Source organism: Lissotriton helveticus, chromosome 6 (assembly GCF_964261635.1).
Source record: "Lissotriton helveticus chromosome 6, aLisHel1.1, whole genome shotgun sequence".
NCBI lineage: Eukaryota > Metazoa > Chordata > Amphibia > Caudata > Salamandridae > Lissotriton > Lissotriton helveticus.
In genome coordinates, this window is record NC_136067.1 from 1,768,525,202 (window position 1) to 1,768,545,425 (window position 20,224).

General features: G+C 41.4%; 1 protein-coding gene across 1 annotated transcript in view; it reads right to left on the reverse strand.

Annotated features, from left to right (window-relative positions):
- The window catches only part of TTC7A (tetratricopeptide repeat domain 7A), a 1,530,821-nt gene that overhangs the window by 1,007,065 nt on the left and 503,532 nt on the right, over positions 1-20,224 (reverse strand). The window contains exon 7 of the mRNA XM_078649658.1: positions 795-955. Coding sequence (XP_078505784.1) covers positions 795-955 — 161 coding nt within the window. The remainder of the gene's footprint in view (positions 1-794; positions 956-20,224) is intronic.

Sequence of the window (20,224 nt, forward strand, 5' to 3'; positions counted from 1 at the left end):
ACAACAAGACCCCTGTATGCCTAGCTAACAAAATTACAATCTTTACAAGACAACACCAAACAAAGAACTCTAACGTCACCAAATTAGAGAATAAACTCTGCAGGAAGGCACACATAAGCCTTCCAGCCTCTGCTTCCCAGATCTGGAACAGCATTCCTAGTGACATCAGAACTGCACAAACCCTCAGACAAAATTCAGGAAGAAACTGAACACTCACCTCTTAAAGGAAAATAACCTCAGATATGCGGACTTCTTGCCCTTGAATTAACTACTACCTCCCTCTAGGGCTTGCCTTCTGTATAGTAGTCCATTGCTAGCCAGCCAGCTTTGAGCATCAGAAATGCTAAACCATACATAGATACATAAATACATACAGTAACAATGAATAAACAACATAGGTGGGTTAGGTTGTCCAAACAACCACAACTGCAACAAGGGGAGCCACACTGAAGGAATTATCTGCTGTACAATATTTCAGACCACTTACCAGTGCACTGACAGGATGGGCAGAACCAGATAAACAAACACAGTGCAGTGAGCCTGCCATAATAATATGCAGTCAGCAGCAGGCAGAGCTACATCAATATAACAGCATTGTATTGAGTAACCAGGGAACCGTAAAAGCAAAGACACACCAAAAAGAGCGAGCATTGACTCTTACTGCGTCTCCCAATTCATGCTCCTAAACAACTATGAGTGACAGAAAGAGTGTTGAACTGGATTATATGTTTTTATGTGTATGAGGCCAACTTTTAATTAATTTATATAATCAAAAATATTTTTTTTTAACTTACTTCTCTCCTGAATGAAGTTGTGGTTTTTGTCTGCGGGTACTACTAATAAAAGAATGTTCTTCTTTGTTCTCAAGATCAGGAGGTGGTTCGGATAAGGGATTCCAGTAGCAGTCTTCACTCGAAGAATGGAGGAGCACTTCCGCCAGATGCCTAGCAGCTGTCTGGAGAAAAGAAAAAGCACAAGTAATCAAGCAGTTCTCAAGGGGCACCAGTTTTGCTTTTTACCCTCACTAACGTCTGAAACCATACTCTTGTCCGTAGAAGACATGCCTGAGCCTTGCTACCCCCAGCAAGCCATGCAAAGATCCAATTTTCATACACACTTTGTTTATGCCAAGGTTATCCTTCATTTATTTATTTTTGTGGTTGTGTGTAGCACTGACAATACCTGTGCGTAACACTGCTTTACATAGCTTTGGAATCAGAAGATTGAATTATTGACAAAATTACAGATCTCATAGAAGTACAAAATGTAGCCTTAGGAATACTCTAATCTGGCATGGTTACTGAGAATGACCAACCACTTGGTCAGGTTTTTGGGGATCCTCGTTCCTGGTTCATCTGTGAAGGATAGTAGTAGACAGGCTAGTGCAAATGAGAATTTTCCAACTCTTTTTTGATTAATTTGTGGGACAGCATAGTCTGATGCTTGGGGCAATAGAGTAGAATTTTGACGAGGCGCGTCTAAAGAGTGATTGTTCAGGTGACTTTGTTTTCTTCAAAGTTGTGGTTTCTAGGAAGACATTGTACCATCTCAGACCTTCAACAAAGCTATGCTTTCCCATGAATTATTTACCTTTTTGTCTCAATCCTGATATCCCAAACCTTCCATATTTCTACAATTCCACTTCAGACATCTTTAATCTGGAAAAACACTTTTCTGCAAATGTTATGCCGTCTCTCTTACTCAATGCTGACAAATACGACAAATACATCTACTACCTGGCATGGATCTCAGCAACGTCCATGTGCAACAAGTACAAAGGTAGCCTGCCTGTCCTAAGTACTACCCCAGTTTCCTGAGTAGTTAATAAACTGTCAGTGTAACTTTTTCAGAACTTTTATAGAAGCTTATTAATTTTCATCTCACATTCATCTCACTAAACTGAACATTGAAACACCTTCTCAGCCTGTGCCGTGTTGGAGCGCAAACCTCTCCTAAAAAGACTCACTGGATGGATGGGCCTGACTTGTTTAGTGCCAGTTGGCTGCCCACGTCCATTGCTCTTAACACAGACATGAATCTGCTGATCTCACATCCCTTCTTTGTTTAGTTATCAGTTTTATGTGGAGCCCATTTCATAGTCCCTTACTTTCCTTTTAGTTTTTAGGTCGAGCCTGGGCAGCGCGTGTGCTGCTGCAAAGCATGCTATACAGAGGTATGGCATGCAAGCTCTGCCCATTTCCCCGCCCATCTTTTTATTTGGCTCCTGTTACTGTCCTTCCTAAATCCTTGCTTTTCATTTGTGAATAGGCTTGTTAGTCCCTCCTTCGTACTGCCTTGTCTGCATTTGTAACCTCTTATAACGACTGGACCTTTTACTTGTGTTACACGATCCGCTTTTTAGGTCGGTGAGCACTATTTTAGTTAATGAATAATGGGGACAATGGCTGGCTGCTTCTTGTATTTGCAGCGCGCCCACACAGAACTTCTTGGGACAATGGTGGGCGCTTCTTGTATGGAGCACTATGCGCGCTTTCACTTTAAAAGTGGTTGCCCCTACACAGCACCCTGGGACAATGACGGCCGCTTATTGTGTTTAAAACGTTTAAGTTGAGCACAGCGCCCACTTCAGGGTCACCGTGCTTTCTTTCAGCTTTATTTATTTACTTGTTTAACTTTTTTTTAATTTCAAAGTATTTTATTACGTTTTTACAGACAGGTAAGCGCGCTTTACCATTACAGGGTAAAAGCTGAGCGAGGAATTAAAGTTTAAAGTAAAAAAAAAGAAAACGCTGACATGGATCACAGTGTTTCTGAAGTGGGACACCGTGCTCTCTGTAATGCAATAGGTCTTACATTTTCCAAACTTTGACCTATGGTATTGTAAATGACAATGGCCATAAATAAAAAGGCATTATCTTTTACAATGTCAATAGATCAAAATTCAGCAATTGTAAGATCTATTGCATTGCAAAATTCTTGTTTATAGAGCGGCTGGAAGCCTCTACATGAGCACCAGCCGGTTACATTAAACAAGGACATATTTCTTCTTTTTTTTTTAAAGGTACGTGGAAATTAATTGATTTGCCTAGAATGACAGGATGTAGAGCCGACTCCGGGACTCGACTCTAGCGCCCCAATTCCAAACTCGGCAGCTCTGGCTCTAACACCACACCATCTCCCACGACCTTGACCTCATCCACCTGGTGCAGCATTTAACCACTGTGCAGAAGAGTAAGTAAATCGCATTGTTTGCAGAGTCTAAATAAACTGTATGAATTCACACTTAACGAAATACATGCAGATATTTTACACTTTAATAAACGATGCAAATGCTGCCACAACATGGACAGAAGAAGGGATGTTCATTTTCCTGTGTGATATCGGATAATATCCAATATCGCTGCTGTCCTTACACCTTTGTGTTCTTATGATGAGACTTGACAGGAAGCGCTCTGCTTGTCACCAGTTCACATACAGCTTCGTGACACAAGGCTAGCCACACACGAAAAGCCCGGCGGCGCTCTGACATTGGCCAACGCCTCCCTGTCACCTCAGCGTCTCGTGCTTCAGTCAGGGCCCTCCTCGCGCCGCTCCGGCTTACATTCTAACATGCAGCGCACGTAAAGCACAGCGCAGGCGTGCGCGCGCGCAGGGAGGGGGCAGCAGCTCAGTGCGGCACTGAGCCATTGTTCTGTAGATACTAACTGCTCCCTAAATAAAATGCCAATCTGAGGCTTTGTCTGGAAAGTACGGTGATATCTATGCGAAAATGTTCATTAAACCAAGGTCAGAGCCACACACAGTGGGTTTGCGCATTTTTGCGCTCCGATCCATTCTGACGCGTCAGAAGAGCCGAGACAGGTGCAATATAAGGATTCCGTTTTACGGTGTATTACTTGCAGCCTTGATTTTGTGGTCACGTTGTTTGACATCTGAAGATATCTTTAATATTAAACGAAGCCGAAATCTATGTTTTCGTTTTATGTTAATACTTAAGGAAAACTTAGGTGTTTGGGAATATATCTCTTATGCGGTAATAAAACCAACATTGCAGAGAGGTCACTGTGGCTATTTTAATGGGACAAATCCTTACAGGGGAGTAAGTCCCTGTAATATAATGACTATACAGAAGAATGAATCAGTGCTCCCCCATTGAGGGCAGCGGATGTCCACAAGAATGCCTAAGTAATAAAGACGTCTTTATTTCATGCTGAGCATTACTACTCTATAATCATATGTTCATCACTCATCTCTGTCTAGCTTTTTCCTCTCAAAGGACCTCTGGTCTACTGGGCATATATTGTTAGGGACGGACCCTCCATAGAGGCTTGACCACCATCCCGATGACAAGTAAGCAGCAAGCCTTCAGTAGCCATGCTGTACTGTCTGATCAAATAGCACATAAAATACAAGCACTGGCAAATCCAACAGGCTTGGATTTTCAGCATTAAGCCAGATGTATTGCCTTTGCGAAATCAAACTTGTGACATTTAATGGGGACCCACACTATAGCTGGTGGGTGATTAGGGCTCGCAAGGCAGTGTGTTGGTGTAGTTGCCCACTGCGGTGAAGTCTTACTCATGTTTTCAGACCACCACACCCCAATTGTTGGCCACTGTGTGGCTGCATTGGGGGTTGTCCACCTGCCAATTTCATTTAGCAGTTCTGTGGCGGAAAATCCAGAAAGACAAGCCATACTGTTGATGAAAAGGAGCATAATGTACTTTGAGAGTGTGCCAAAATGTGTGAGTGGCAGCTGAGAGGAAGGTCAGGTGGAGATGCCCTAATGCAAGATGGCCGTGCCTCGTGGCAGTGACACTGTGACCATATTAGGAGAGGTACTTCCCCTCCGAATCAATGTTGCTTTTAGACCGAGGAATCTCTTCATCTAAAATGACTGTTGCATCATAACGTTGATGCAAATGCTATATCAGATGGGAGAATGCAGCAGCAACGGTTTACAGACCCCTCTGCAATCACTGCCACCATGCTCAGCTGCAGCCCCAGAGTGCCTTGCAGATCTCGGCCAGATGGAGGGAGCAGCAGCATATCTGCAGACAGCTCTAATTGGCACACCCTTCTTTCCCCTACGCCATCATCCCAGGGCTTTCACTGAATGCCAAAATGCTGTTGGTAGCAGACATGCAAGAGCACACACACGAGGAACCGCCATCTCAGATAAGATGGTTGTTGCATCTTGTTGTTGAAATGGTGGTCATCTTACAAAATGTGATGCCTAGCAGTGACTCTTCACTATACATAGTCACCAATGTTAAATCCTTAGCAAATAATAAACACTTACGAAATGCTGTAGTCTGATCCCAAATCATGATAACCAAGCAAGCCAATGCCTGAAGAAGCAAGTCAATGAGTGAGAGGAGCTAACTCAAAGACTGCCTCTGTGTATTCTATGATGTATGTTGTGCTGACATGAGCTTTGGCAAACAGCTAAAACGGTATGCAGCTAGATGTGAAAACAACACAGTGCAGAGAGGTTGATAGAGTTTACTATGTTAATTCAGATTTCTCGAAAGATTATCAGATAAAATAAAATGGCAACTACAAATAATTTTTGGAAAGGGGCAAAGGTTCCGGTCTAGCAAATTCTAAATCAACAAAATAAGATTGCCATGTTCCAACTACATAAAAATTGGATAATCGCCAATTGCCTGTGTGCTTTAATTATCTCACAGAGCAAACCTTTTCTATTGATTTTTGCCTGAACATGCCTTGAATGAGCGTAGCTATATATAACGTTTTGTTTGGCACCCACTTTGTAGATGTCAAAACTGAAAGCATACACTTAAGAGGGCACACCCTTCCTCTGACAATGTTGACAAACGTCACCAACTGGATAAAGAACAACTGCCGGCAGCTGAACACAGACGAGACAGAAGTACTGATTTTTGGCAGCAACACATGGAACAGCTCCTGGTGGCCATTAGACTCAGGACCCGCACCCACTCCCTCCAACCATGCCAGAAACCTCAAAATCATCATTGACAACAAGCTCACCATGAAATCATAGCTCAACGCCGTCTCCTTTGCTGCTTCTCCACTCTGCACATGCTACATAAGATCTTCAAGTGGCTACCCCTACACGTGAGAGCACCGTGACTCAAGATCTTATCACCAGCCGACTGGACTACGGTAGTGCTCTCTATGAAGGAATCGCCGCACACCTTCTACAGAGACGTCAGACCATACAGAACACCACAGCCAGACTCATTCTCAGCCTTCCCCGATGGACCCACATCACACCTCACCTCAGGAAACTCCACTGGCTCCCTATATGCCAATTCAAGCTGCTGACCCATGTACACAAGGCTCTACACAACCAAGGATCCGCATACCATAACCACTGCTTGAACTTCCATCAACCATCGAGAAGACTACTCTCAACCTCCCTTTCACTTGCCCGTACTCCATGCATCTACCTAGCAGAAGTGGAGGACGCTCCTTCTTCCACATAGCAGCAAAGACCTGGAACAGCCTTCCCAAGCACCTTCGGACCATCACCTCACTTACAAAATTCCGAATGACCCTCAAGACCTGGCTGTTTGAATTAGCCTCCGGGGCCTGCAAGTGCCTGGATATCCTGTAGGGTGGTTAGCAGTGCTTTATAAATCCTAATTGATTGATTGATTGATTCATCTGAAATGGATGGTCATACCCTGCATGTGAAGAGACAACAGTTCTTGCACTGTGCAGACATGCTGGGCCATTGGGCCTTTTCAGATGAGTCTCTGGCTGGCGCTTGTTTGTGGCCAGTGGACTCGACCTTTGCGAGCCAAGTGAAGTTGCTCCATGTATTTTTCTGTTGCCGTTGCTGTAGAGTAGAATGATTGGCTTGACACTAGTGCACCCAAATTCTAACCCTATACATAAAAGGTGGCTACGGCCCAGTTAGAATGATATGGCGAGAATGAGGGTTGGGGTAGAGAAGATTACAGTGGATGCAGATGCCATATTTACAACACCCCGTTTGAGGAGTCTGCCTATCCTTTACTTGCTAAATCTGCACTGCCCACTATATTTGGAGCTCTTCACATCCCCACTGCATTACTTGTGGCTTGTCCGTGGTGTTTGTATGTGCATACACTAGATAACTGGATGTACACGTGAAATCTCCTCACAGAAGCAATGACTGTTGCACAACATGACAGTTCTCGGCGATGCTGCTATGTACACTGGACATTTCTCATGTAGCTGCTCATTGATGTTCTGGAAGGTTTAGAGAATCCACATTCAGCCCCTGCAAGGCTCAATTTCTGCTGGACAAGGGGTTGACAATAACTGGTTTCGCTCGTTTACCAGGTCTTTTCCATACTATCCTATAGGTAGCTTAGCCCTGCTTAATGATATCTAGTCATCACTCTTTGAAAAAACAATCTCCTGGTTATCGGAGGCCTCTTCCAAAACACATCCCTCTGGCCATCTAAGGTATCTTCCAATTTCTACTTTGCAGGTTAAAAAAATGCACACGCCCTCCAAAACCCAAAAAGACAGTCTGCAGTGTTTTCTTTGGAATACACACACAGTTGACAAGTGTATTAATTCCCCATATTTTATGAAGAAGATCTAAACAGCTGTGCCCTGCTTTGATTGACAATAGTTATGAATTTTGAACATTAAATATTTTTGGATGGCTCCTTTTTTCCTACCACTACTTTCCCTGAATCAGATAAGAACTTGTCATTCATAAAAAAGTTATTTGCTTAGCGTGAACTTCAGAAAAATTCAAAAACACCAGTGTGGAGAAACCCTTCACCTTGGTGCCATGAAGTGTTGCAGTTCCACCCTAATTTCAGATCAAGCCAAGGGCATCAAAAGAATCTGTGTTGCTATACTCTGCAGGGAAGACTGAACTGTACAGACCTTAACGGATAGAACGTGTCTGACAGTGAAGGACAAGGGAAGGTCCAGTTGTTTGTATCTATGTCATAGAACGGTTAACAGACTGTGCCATACTTGGACTATTGAGAGTCTGAAGTCAGATGGATATAACCAGACCCAAGTCTCTGCTTTATCAGATGGCTACAGACATGTGTGGACTATTTTAGAACACCAGCTGCATTCCTTCTTCCACCAGGGCTTCGTAAGGGACATTTTATCCTATACCCTAAGGTAGTGGCAGTTGGGTGAGTTGGTCACCATGATTCCAAAAACAACCTGAACCAATTGTTATATATCTTCCAGGTCATGGAAACATTTGGTATCAATGCGGAACCAACTGTGGGGACAATATGCAAATAGAAACCTTTTACTTTTTAAAAGCAATAGAAAGGCCAGTTAAGTATCTTATTGTGTAGTGATTACTATTATACTGTATCAGTGTTGCAAACTTTCGCCCACCTCCTACCATTGACAGGCGCGTAGCAGACCTTGGATTTGAAGTATAACCTATTTGCAATGAACCTCTGTGACTCTCACTAGTTGCCGGCAGTCACTACATTGTTTAACGCAGAGTACTCGTTGTACTCAAAACTTTACTGGTAGGTAAAGTGTGCACTATAAAACTTTTACTATTCTGAACCAGACATGTCTCTAGCGCTGTGTTATTGGTATTCAACACATGCAAAATATAGGCACAGTAATTCTATGCTGTATATGACTGTAGGCCCTTTGGTGCCAACTCAGTTTTTCAACATGATCTAAGGGTTTATGGAGTAATGTGACTAACTGTATTGTGGATGATGTCCTTAGTGATGTCATTTGACATGTCATGAGTGGCGTCTTCAATTATGTCATTAACTATGGCATGAATGATGTAATATGTGAGGCCATAGGCAGTACATAACTGAGGTGCAAGTTATAGTTAGCTCACTAAACATTAATTGGGGAATTTCAGTGTTTTTTGCAGTTTTTAAATGTTAGTTCATATATATATATATATATATATATGTATATATATATATATAAAAGGCGATCGCTCGGTTCCCTCAAACTACCGACCGATCAGCCTCATCGATGCGGTGCAAAAAATAACAGCCCGCCTCGTATTAGGTAGGATTCAGGAATGGATTAATGATTTTGATATTCTCACACCTCTGCAGGCAGGTTTCTGGTCCCATGTGAGCACTCTCCGTTTTGTGCTCCTATATTGGAAGACAGTTGTTTTTGGGAAGGGCAAGCTATACGCAGCCTTTGTGGACCTAAGGTCCGCATTTGACCTCGTTCCTAGGTCCAAGCTGTGGGAATGCCTATTGAAACTGGGAATGCCTGCTGTTCTTGTGCGACTTTTAGTGAATTTACATGCCCACACTTTTGCACAAGTACGTTGGGGTAAGCCTGGGGAGGTTACGGATATATTTCCAGTTGCCAAAGGTGTTAGAAAAGGGTGTGTTGTGGCCCCTACTTTGTTTTCCCTATTTATTAATGGGGTCACCAATTATTTTGTGAACCACCCCACGGATGCTCCTACACTGGCGGGGATGAAAGTACCTCTGCTCATGTTCGCGGACGACACCCTGTTAATATCTAATATTGAAACAGAAAAAGAAGGTGCACTCTAAGAAAAATCAGTGTCCGGAGTTGCTTTTTTGTATAAATTCTTCTTTATTTTGAATTTCTTTCAAACATCAAAGGCACAGCCAACGCGTTTCGTTCCACTCTTTGCCTTTTGGAACTTCGTCAGGGCTGTAATAATTATAAACATATATACACACATAAATATTCAATTGACAAAACCAACAAAAAAGTAAAAGTACAAGATTTTTACAAAAAGAAAAAGATTACATTTATACAGTTATATTGCACACACAACAAACCCAAGGAGATACAAACTCAAAATAATACACCATATTTAAAAAAGGGAGACCGCTAAAGTTGGTTAAAACATTTCTAATGTAGCCAGAACATCTTTCCAATATGGACAGAACAAGTGACTGCCATAATTGCATTGATATAATTTTTAGAAAGCATCATATATGTTGAAAAGACTGTCATGGTTTGCTGCCTTTCTACTATTGTTAAATGAAATCATATAGATTAAACGAAACTCGGACAAGTGTCGTAATAACCGTAGATAATACCATGCTCCTAGTGAATACCTGTTTAAAAACATTTACAACACTTGCAATATCTTTTGAAACATACATAATAAGATATATACAGTAGAGCAAGTCTAGATAAAGTCGTAATTACATTGAATTAATGTGAGCAAAAATGAATACATAGAGGAGATCAGTTCGTATGTGGGTTTTATCCTACTAATGGATTACCCCCTAGTCTGCGCAGAACAGACTTGAACAAACAGAGGGATAGGATATTCCGTCCTAGGTCTTAAAGATAGGCCATAGTCACGAAGAGTAACGTGTTGCCCTAAATGGATCCCCTTTGCCCAAAATGTGAATTAAAAATAATGAGTTGGGGAAACCTCAACAAAACATTAGTGAGAAAGGGGGGGGAGATCAATGTAGGTATGCCTACAACCACCAAGATATAGAGGCTCAAAAAGCCAGTTGTGCTTACCAATAGACAATAAACTTGAGACTTCAAAGCAGTGAAATTCGGACTGCCACATAGTTCCACATATTACGCTGTGTAGGCCGGACGTGCGTTCTAAACAAAGAAGAGCGAAAATGTATAGTAATTTAAACATACAGAAATCAACCCATTAGTGGCCCATAAAGATAAAAAACCATGAGCCAAGGGATCTCGCGTCCATGTGATAATAAATATTAGTGACCATCCTTTCCAAACATATTATCTAAACAACCGTCCATAGTAAGCACTTAAGGTAAGTTAGCTGTTTTACGGCTCCATGGTCCCAAACTGGGAACCATGTTACGACTATACAGTGCTACTGCTCCTGCTCAATGTTTATCTACCTCATAAATAAGGATAGCGTATATCAGCCTGTGGTTCCTGGGGTGATCTTGTGTTTCACGCAGGAAGATTGAGAACCTATAGGAATCGCAAACAACTCAAGTCAGTATATAGTTAAAAAACATTTAATTTTCAGAACGTGGAAAAAGCGGAAATTTAAATCACCAAGGATGGCACAGATTGTCATTTTTAGTTTCAAGGAGCCTACTAAAACGAGTTTATGCTGTAATGAGTATAAGACTCAGAATGAGAGACTACAACGTCGGAACTTAGCGAATTGTTATTATGGTATGTAGTTAATGGCCTCACGCCCTAAATAAACCGAATTAGCATAGGGAGTTTGATAATATAAAAACAAGTAAAATGCAACCGTACCCGTTTACAAATAGTGCCAGCCTCTATTTGTTTTACAAACGTCGAGGTTCCCCGAAATAAAGTCACAGACCAAGTGCTTGTGAGCAGTACCGGAAATTTGATGTACAACGTGCCGAACCTAGGATAACAGTTACAAAACCCCATCAAAATGTATAGTTAGAATGGTTAAACTATGAAAACAAGTAAAATGCAACCGTACCCGTTTTCAAATAGTGCCAGCTTGTATTAGTTTTGCAAACGTCGAGGTTCCCCGAAATAAAGTCACAGACCAAGTGCTTGTGAGCAGTACCAGAATTTTCAGTACAACGTGCCGAACCTAGGATAACCGTTACAAAAACCCCATCAAGATGTATCGTTAGAATATCAATAGATATCAAGGAGTTCCCTCCCGTGTCCATGTCTTTAGAACATACCTGTGATAGGGTGTCGGCTCTCAGACCCTCGGCGTGTGCGGCGTTCAGCGAGGGAAACGTGTGAGCCGTTCGTTTATAAAGGGATATAGTAATTGCACACACCTGTGCACCTAGTGGCGAACGACCTCCGCACGTGACAGGGTCCTGGTCGGAATCAAGACGGTGAAAGAGCGACATCTTAAAGTGGTGATTCTAACCATAAACATACCGCCAGAAAAGTAAAGTTATTTTTGGAAATAAGAAAAAGGTACATTGAAGAGTTCACGGGACGCACTGGTGCTGGGACGTCTACTAAGTCATCCAACAAGTCAAATCCGTTTAAAAATGCTCGTCTCAGCACATGACAGGGTCCATGTCGGATTTAGAGGTTACAAAAGCGCCATCTTAAAGTGGTGTTTTTTTTAACCTAAACATACCGCCAGAACGAGAGAGTTATTATTAGGAATAAGGGTATGGTACATTCCAAAGTACTTTTTATATAATACCACTAGCGAGCCAAATTTGTTGTAAAAGTTCCCGGGACACACTAATGCTAAAAATATTTTTATAATACATGTAGCGAGTCACATTCGTTGTAAAAATGCTCACCAATTATTACCTTAGTATGGGGAATATTTAAAGGGTATTCAAAAACTGTTCCTTTTATATATTTCAAGAATGGATGTGGCAGACTTAAAAGGATGCGCTTAACATAATACAAGCTATTTTAGCTCCCAGGATTTCAAAGGAAAGGTATATCTGATCCCGCCAAATATTTCTATTATTGTTATATTTATTGAGGCCATCTCACTACAGTAAGTGAGAGAAGCCTAAAAACTGCCCCATAGTAAAGACAATAACATTATCACAACACATGAATTGAAAACATAAATAAGATACAACTGTCCCATGATAAAGACAATGACATATTATCACGACACATAAATAAAAGAACAACATATGGGCATGTCATGACATATATAGTGGGTTGCCATCCAGTATCTATATTGAGAATGGCACCATTTTACAGTTTAGGTGGTATCTATATATGTTAATCATACGAGACATATCAGGTACATACAGCACTACTCCAGGAAGAAATGAAGTTCCCTGTCCGTATTATGCCCCATCTGAGTGGCCCTAAGACGACAAATCCATTTTGCCTCCCTTTGTCGTAGTGCCAACTCACGGTCCCCACCTCGGTTATCCTGTGGGATATGATCAATTCCCAAAAACCAGAAAGTTGAGTCCTCTGGATGGTAGTCTTTGTAGTGCATGCTGACCGGGTAGCGGCTGTCCTTATTAATGATCGCCCTACGGTGTTCTTGGATTCTGATCTTTAACGGGCGTGCTGTGCTACCCACATATATTTTATCGCAACTACAACCCAAAATGTATACTACATAGGGTGTGTTGCAATTGATGAAAGCATCGATCTTATATTTCTTAGATGAAATATGTGAAAACTCACTGGTTCTGTGTCGACCAAAGGGACATATGTTGCAAGTCCCACAGGTGAAAAAGCCCGGAGGCTTCGGTGGGAACTATACTTTCTTATCACTTGTGACATAACTTTTGCATAAGGTATCCCTTAGCGATCTGCCCCTGCGGTATGTTATCTGCGGCTGATCTGTGATGACACTAGATAAGCTATTGATGTTCTTTAGAATACCCCAATTTCTTCTGAGAATGTTGTGCACCTTCTTACTGTTGGTGTTATACTGGGTGACAAATCTAACCGGACCATCCTTTTTCCTGGATGACTTGGGATTTCTTTTTTTAGTGCGAAGGGTGTCTTCCCTATCAAGTTTGATTGCTCTTTCAACTGCTGTCTGCACTGTTTTCTTTTTATACCCCCTTCTGAGGAATCTGTTGTTTGCTTCCTTGATGTTGGTGATAAACTTATCCTCCTGGCTACAATTTCTACGTATCCTTACCATCTCGCCATAGGGGATATTGTTAATCACTGACTGCGGATGAGCACTGTCGGCTTGTAACACAGCATTACAAGCTGTCTCTTTCCTAAACAGTGTGCTCTGGACGCTGTTGTTGTCGATGTAAAAATTAATGTCCAAAAAGTCAATACTGTCCTTTCCATGTTTCATTGTCAATTTGACATTACAGTTGTTATCATTAAGATAACCATGAAACGCCTGCAGTTGTTCGTCTGTACCGGACCATATGACTATAATGTCGTCTATATACCTCCCCCAGAACACGATATAATCGGTCCAGGGGGAGGCATAGTTGCACCATACATGTGACCGCTCATACCAGCCCATGAATAAGCAGGCATACGACGGCGCAAATTTAGAACCCATAGCTGTCCCACGGGTTTGGTGGTACCAGGTACCGTCATGCAAGAAGTAGTTGTTCTACAGAATGATATTTATCATTTCGAGGAGCATTTCATTAAAGTCATGTAGTTCTGCTCTCTCTTTATCTAGAAAAGATCGTACCGCAGTTATGCCAAATTTGCTATGGATGCACGTGTACAGGCTTTCCACGTCAAAAGTGACAAAGGACAATTCTTCCGACCATTGTAAGCCATTGAATTTGGCTAGAATGTCAGAGCTGTCGCGAATATAAGATGGAAGGTTAGTGACGTACTTCTGTAGATTAAGGTCAACAAATTCTGAAATTTTTTCAGTCACCGATCCAATGCCAGAGATTATGGGGCGCCCTGGTGGGAAGGCGCCCCCTTTATGTATTTTGGGTAAAATATAGATACACGGGTATCTTGGTTTGTCTACCCGTAAGTATCTAAATTCATCCTCCGAAATGAGGCAAGTCTCTCGCCACTCGGTGAGCTTGCCAATAATCAAACTGCTGATCTTATTAACAGGATTGGCAGGAATGCGTCGGTAGCAGTTGGTGTCATTAAGATGCCTAAGGATTTCAGCCATATAATCTTGATGGTCCATCACCACCACATTACCGCCTTTATCGGCTTCTTTGATGACGATAGTGGTGTCAGTTCTCAGACTCTCGAAGGCAATTCTCTCCCTAGCAGTGATGTTATGTGCAATAGCATTATTACGTTGCACTGAGGTTTCCAGTTTGTATAAATCACTTGTTACTTGATCGTAAAAGGTATCAATGCTAGGATGGTAATTGTATGAAGGGGTAAATTTTGATCTTGGTTTTAGGTGGCTATTGGTTCCAAGATCTTGTTGTATACCCAGTTCATTCAGTATCGCCCCCATATCATATGGGTCTTCATCATCTAAGTTAAGCAACAAATGTATGCCTCTGATGTCAGCTACTGTATGTGTCCCCGCACCTCCCGTCATGGCATTGTCTTGGGCTTTTGGTGTCTGGCGTGAGAAAAAATCCTTCAGTTTTAACATTCTTACAAACTTGTACAGATCTATGTGTACATTCACAAGATCCCCTCCCTGGGTAGGACAAAAGTTGAGGCCCTTACTCAAGACAGACATCTCATCATTGTTCAGCATTTTATTAGACAGATTGATGACCTTTAAATCAGAAGTACAATTCATTTCACAATTAGACATTTCAGTACAGACGGCATTCATTGTTTCGGTTTCGTCCCCATATTGGGTTTGTTTACCGTGTTGTTCACCTGGTTCTTTCCTGTACCTGTACCTGTACCTGCCCTTGCCCCTCCTCCCCCCCTCCTTGTTTTGTTTGGTTTCCCTGGGGGAGAGTCGTTTCTCTTTTTTGTTGCAGTCTGTTGCTCATACGTAACGTGGCCAACTCCTTCTGAAAAGGAGTGGCTGCTTCGGCTAAAGGGATCTCCCGTGTTATATTGGAGGTTTTGCTGCAGGAAGAGGCAGAAGTTATACTGCTTCCAGATCTTGCATCATCATTGTCATCCCTCTCTTCCCGTTGTCTTTTTTTTATCCTCATTACCCTGGATATCATCGAATTTCTTGGCGAATGTATATATTCGACCATCCTGATAGTCTCTATCGTCTCTTCTTATTTTCCTCATTTTTTTCTCTTTTAGATAGACTTGATGTACATTCATTACTTTTTTAAGGATTACAAAGTTTTTATCAATCAAGTCTTTCTGTTCCATCCCGTTAATTTCCAAAATGAGGGCCTCAATTTCCTCTCGTAGTTTATCCCCCTTTTCCCAGGCATGTTTGATCAATATTTGCACCATGATCTTCGATGCATGTTCCAAATTGCCCTCCCATTCAGTAAGAAGGACATCACTTAGGTCCTCAAATGTTGGGAAAATCAGGATTCTGAGTCCCCTCGGTACTTTCTTGTTATTAAGATATTGTTCTAAAGTAACCCCATCCCACCATCGGGATAGCTCAAGTTTTTTGAGGCGCTCTAGTTTTAAAAACAGAGCTTTTAGACTAAGTTTTCCAGTGTCAATTTGCGGTATTGGGTCCTTGGGTTTATTAGAGCCAAATAAATTGAGGGCCAGTTCCTCCCTCCCATCATCAAATGAAGCCATATCTTTTGGTATGTACAAGTAAAGGAAAGAACCGGTGCAAGACGGTCGAATTTAAACAGTTAGACAAAAGGACCAAAGCAGCAGACCAGGTCATGCACAACGATTCATTTGTTTCCCAATTAATGGTGGTGCAAACACTTCTAACATCCGCTGCCGTAGGATGCGTAATTTACAAGAATATTGAAACAGAAAAAGAAGGTGCACTCTAAGAAAAATCAGTGTCCGGAGTTGCTTTTTTGTATAAATTCTTCTTTATTTTGAATTTCTTTCAAACATCAAAGGCACAGCCAACGCGTTTCGTTCCACTCTTTGCCTTTTGGAACTTCGTCAGGGCTGTAATAATTAATAGAGGCTGGCACTATTTGTAAACGGGTACGGTTGCATTTTACTTGTTTTTATATTATCAAACTCCCTATGCTAATTCGGTTTATTTAGGGCGTGAGGCCATTAACTACATACCATAATAACAATTCGCTAAGTTCTGACGTTGTTGTCTCTCATTCTGAGTCTTATACTCATTACAGCATAAACTCGTTTTAGTAGGCTCCTTGAAACTAAAAATGACAATCGGTGCCATCCTTGGTGATTTAAATTTCCGCTTTTTCCACGTTCTGAAAATTAAATGTTTTTTAACTATATACTGACTTGAGTTGTTTGCGATTCCTATAGGTTCTCAATCTTCCTGCGTGAAACACAAGATCACCCCAGGAACCACAGGCTGATATACGCTATCCTTATTTATGAGGTAGATAAACATTGAGCGGGAGCAGTAGCACTGTATAGTCGTAACATGGTTCCCAGTTTGGGACCATGGAGCCGTAAAACAGCTAACTTACCTTAAGTGCTTACTATGGACGGTTGTTTAGATAATATGTTTGGAAAGGATGGTCACTAATATTTATTATCACATGGACGCGAGATCCCTTGGCTCATGGTTTTTTATCTTTATGGGCCACTAATGGGTTGATTTCTGTATGTTTAAATTACTATACATTTTCGCTCTTCTTTGTTTAGAACGCACGTCCGGCCTACACAGCGTAATATGTGGAACTATGTGGCAGTCCGAATTTCACTGCTTTGAAGTCTCAAGTTTATTGTCTATTGGTAAGCACAACTGGCTTTTTGAGCCTCTATATCTTGGTGGTTGTAGGCATACCTACATTGATCTCCCCCCCCTTTCTCACTAATGTTTTGTTGAGGTTTCCCCAACTCATTATTTTTAATTCACATTTTGGGCAAAGGGGATCCATTTAGGGCAACACGTTACTCTTCGTGACTATGGCCTATCTTTAAGACCTAGGACGGAATATCCTATCCCTCTGTTTGTTCAAGTCTGTTCTGCGCAGACTAGGGGGTAATCCATTAGTAGGATAAAACCCACATACGAACTGATCTCCTCTATGTATTCATTTTTGCTCACATTAATTCAATGTAATTACGACTTTATCTAGACTTGCTCTACTGTATATATCTTATTATGTATGTTTCAAAAGATATTGCAAGTGTTGTAAATGTTTTTAAACAGGTATTCACTAGGAGCATGGTATTATCTACGGTTATTACGACACTTGTCCGAGTTTCGTTTAATCTATATGATTTCATTTAACAATAGTAGAAAGGCAGCAAACCATGACAGTCTTTTCAACATATATGATGCTTTCTAAAAATTATATCAATGCAATTATGGCAGTCACTTGTTCTGTCCATATTGGAAAGATGTTCTGGCTACATTAGAAATGTTTTAACCAACTTTAGCGGTCTCCCTTTTTTAAATATGGTGTATTATTTTGAGTTTGTATCTCCTTGGGTTTGTTGTGTGTGCAATATAACTGTATAAATGTAATCTTTTTCTTTTTGTAAAAATCTTGTACTTTTACTTTTTTGTTGGTTTTGTCAATTGAATATTTATGTGTGTATATATGTTTATAATTATTACAGCCCTGACGAAGTTCCAAAAGGCAAAGAGTGGAACGAAACGCGTTGGCTGTGCCTTTGATGTTTGAAAGAAATTCAAAATAAAGAAGAATTTATACAAAAAAGCAACTCCGGACACTGATTTTTCTTAGAGTGCACCTTCTTTTTCTGTTTCAATATTCTTGTAAATTACGCATCCTACGGCAGCGGATGTTAGAAGTGTTTGCACCACCATTAATTGGGAAACAAATGAATCGTTGTGCATGACCTGGTCTGCTGCTTTGGTCCTTTTGTCTAACTGTTTAAATTCGACCGTCTTGCACCGGTTCTTTCCTTTACTTGTACATACCAAAAGATATGGCTTCATTTGATGATGGGAGGGAGGAACTGGCCCTCAATTTATTTGGCTCTAATAAACCCAAGGACCCAATACCGCAAATTGACACTGGAAAACTTAGTCTAAAAGCTCTGTTTTTAAAACTAGAGCGCCTCAAAAAACTTGAGCTATCCCGATGGTGGGATGGGGTTACTTTAGAACAATATCTTAATAACAAGAAAGTACCGAGGGGACTCAGAATCCTGATTTTCCCAACATTTGAGGACCTAAGTGATGTCCTTCTTACTGAATGGGAGGGCAATTTGGAACATGCATCGAAGATCATGATGCAAATATTGATCAAACATGCCCGGGAAAAGGGGGATAAACTACGAGAGGAAATTGAGGCCCTCATTTTGGAAATTAACGGGATGGAACAGAAAGACTTGATTGATAAAAACTTTGTAATCCTTAAAAAAGTAATGAATGAACATCAAGTCTATCTAAAAGAGAAAAAAATGAGGAAAATAAGAAGAGACGATAGAGACTATCAGGATGGTCGAATATATACATTCGCCAAGAAATTCGATGATATCCAGGGTAATGAGGATAAAAAAAGACAACGGGAAGAGAGGGATGACAATGATGATGCAAGATCTGGAAGCAGTATAACTTCTGCCTCTTCCTGCAGCACAACCTCCAATATAACACGGGAGATCCCTTTAGCCGAAGCAGCCACTCCTTTTCAGAAGGAGTTGGCCACGTTACGTATGAGCAACAGACTGCAACAAAAAAGAGAAACGACTCGCCCCCAGGGAAACCAAACAAAACAAGGAGGGGGGGGAGGAGGGGCAAGGGCAGGTACAGGTACAGGTACAGGAAAGAACCAGGTGAACAACACGGTAAACAAACCCAATATGGGGACGAAACCGAAACAATGAATGCCGTCTGTACTGAAATGTCTAATTGTGAAATGAATTGTACTTCTGATTTAAAGGTCATCAATCTGTCTAATAAAATGCTGAACAATGATGAGATGTCTGTCTTGAGTAAGGGCCTCAACTTTTGTCCTACCCAGGGAGGGGATCTTGTGAATGTACACATAGATCTGTACAAGTTTGTAAGAATGTTAAAACTGAAGGATTTTTTCTCACGCCAGACACCAAAAGCCCAAGACAATGCCATGACGGGAGGTGCGGGGACACATACAGTAGCTGACATCAGAGGCATACATTTGTTGCTTAACTTAGATGATGAAGACCCATTTGATATGGGGGCGATACTGAATGAACTGGGTATACAACAAGATCTTGGAACCAATAGCCACCTAAAACCAAGATCAAAATTTACCCCTTCATACAATTACCATCCTAGCATTGATACCTTTTACGATCAAGTAACAAGTGATTTATACAAACTGGAAACCTCAGTGCAACGTAATAATGCTATTGCACATAACATCACTGCTAGGGAGAGAATTGCCCTCGAGAGTCTGAGAACTGACACCACTATCGTCATCAAAGAAGCCGATAAAGGCGGTAATGTGGTGGTGATGGACCATCAAGATTATATGGCTGAAATCCTTAGGCAACTTAATGACACCAACTGCTACCGAGGCATTCCTGCCAATCCTGTTAATAAGATCAGCAGTTTGATTATTGGCAAGCTCACCGAGCGGCGAGAGACTTGCCTCATTTCGGAGGATGAATTTAGATACTTACGGGTAGACAAACCAAGATACCCGTGTATCTATATTTTACCCAAAATACATAAAGGGGGCGCCTTCCCACCAGGGCGCCCCATAATCTCTGGCATTGGATCGGTGACTGAAAAAATTTCAGAATTGGTTGACCTTAATCTACAGAAGTACGTCACTAACCTTCCATCTTATATTCGCGACAGCTCTGACATTCTAGCCAAATTCAATGGCTTACAATGGTCGGAAGAATTGTCCTTTGTCACTTTTGACGTGGAAAGCCTGTACACGTGCATCCATAGAAA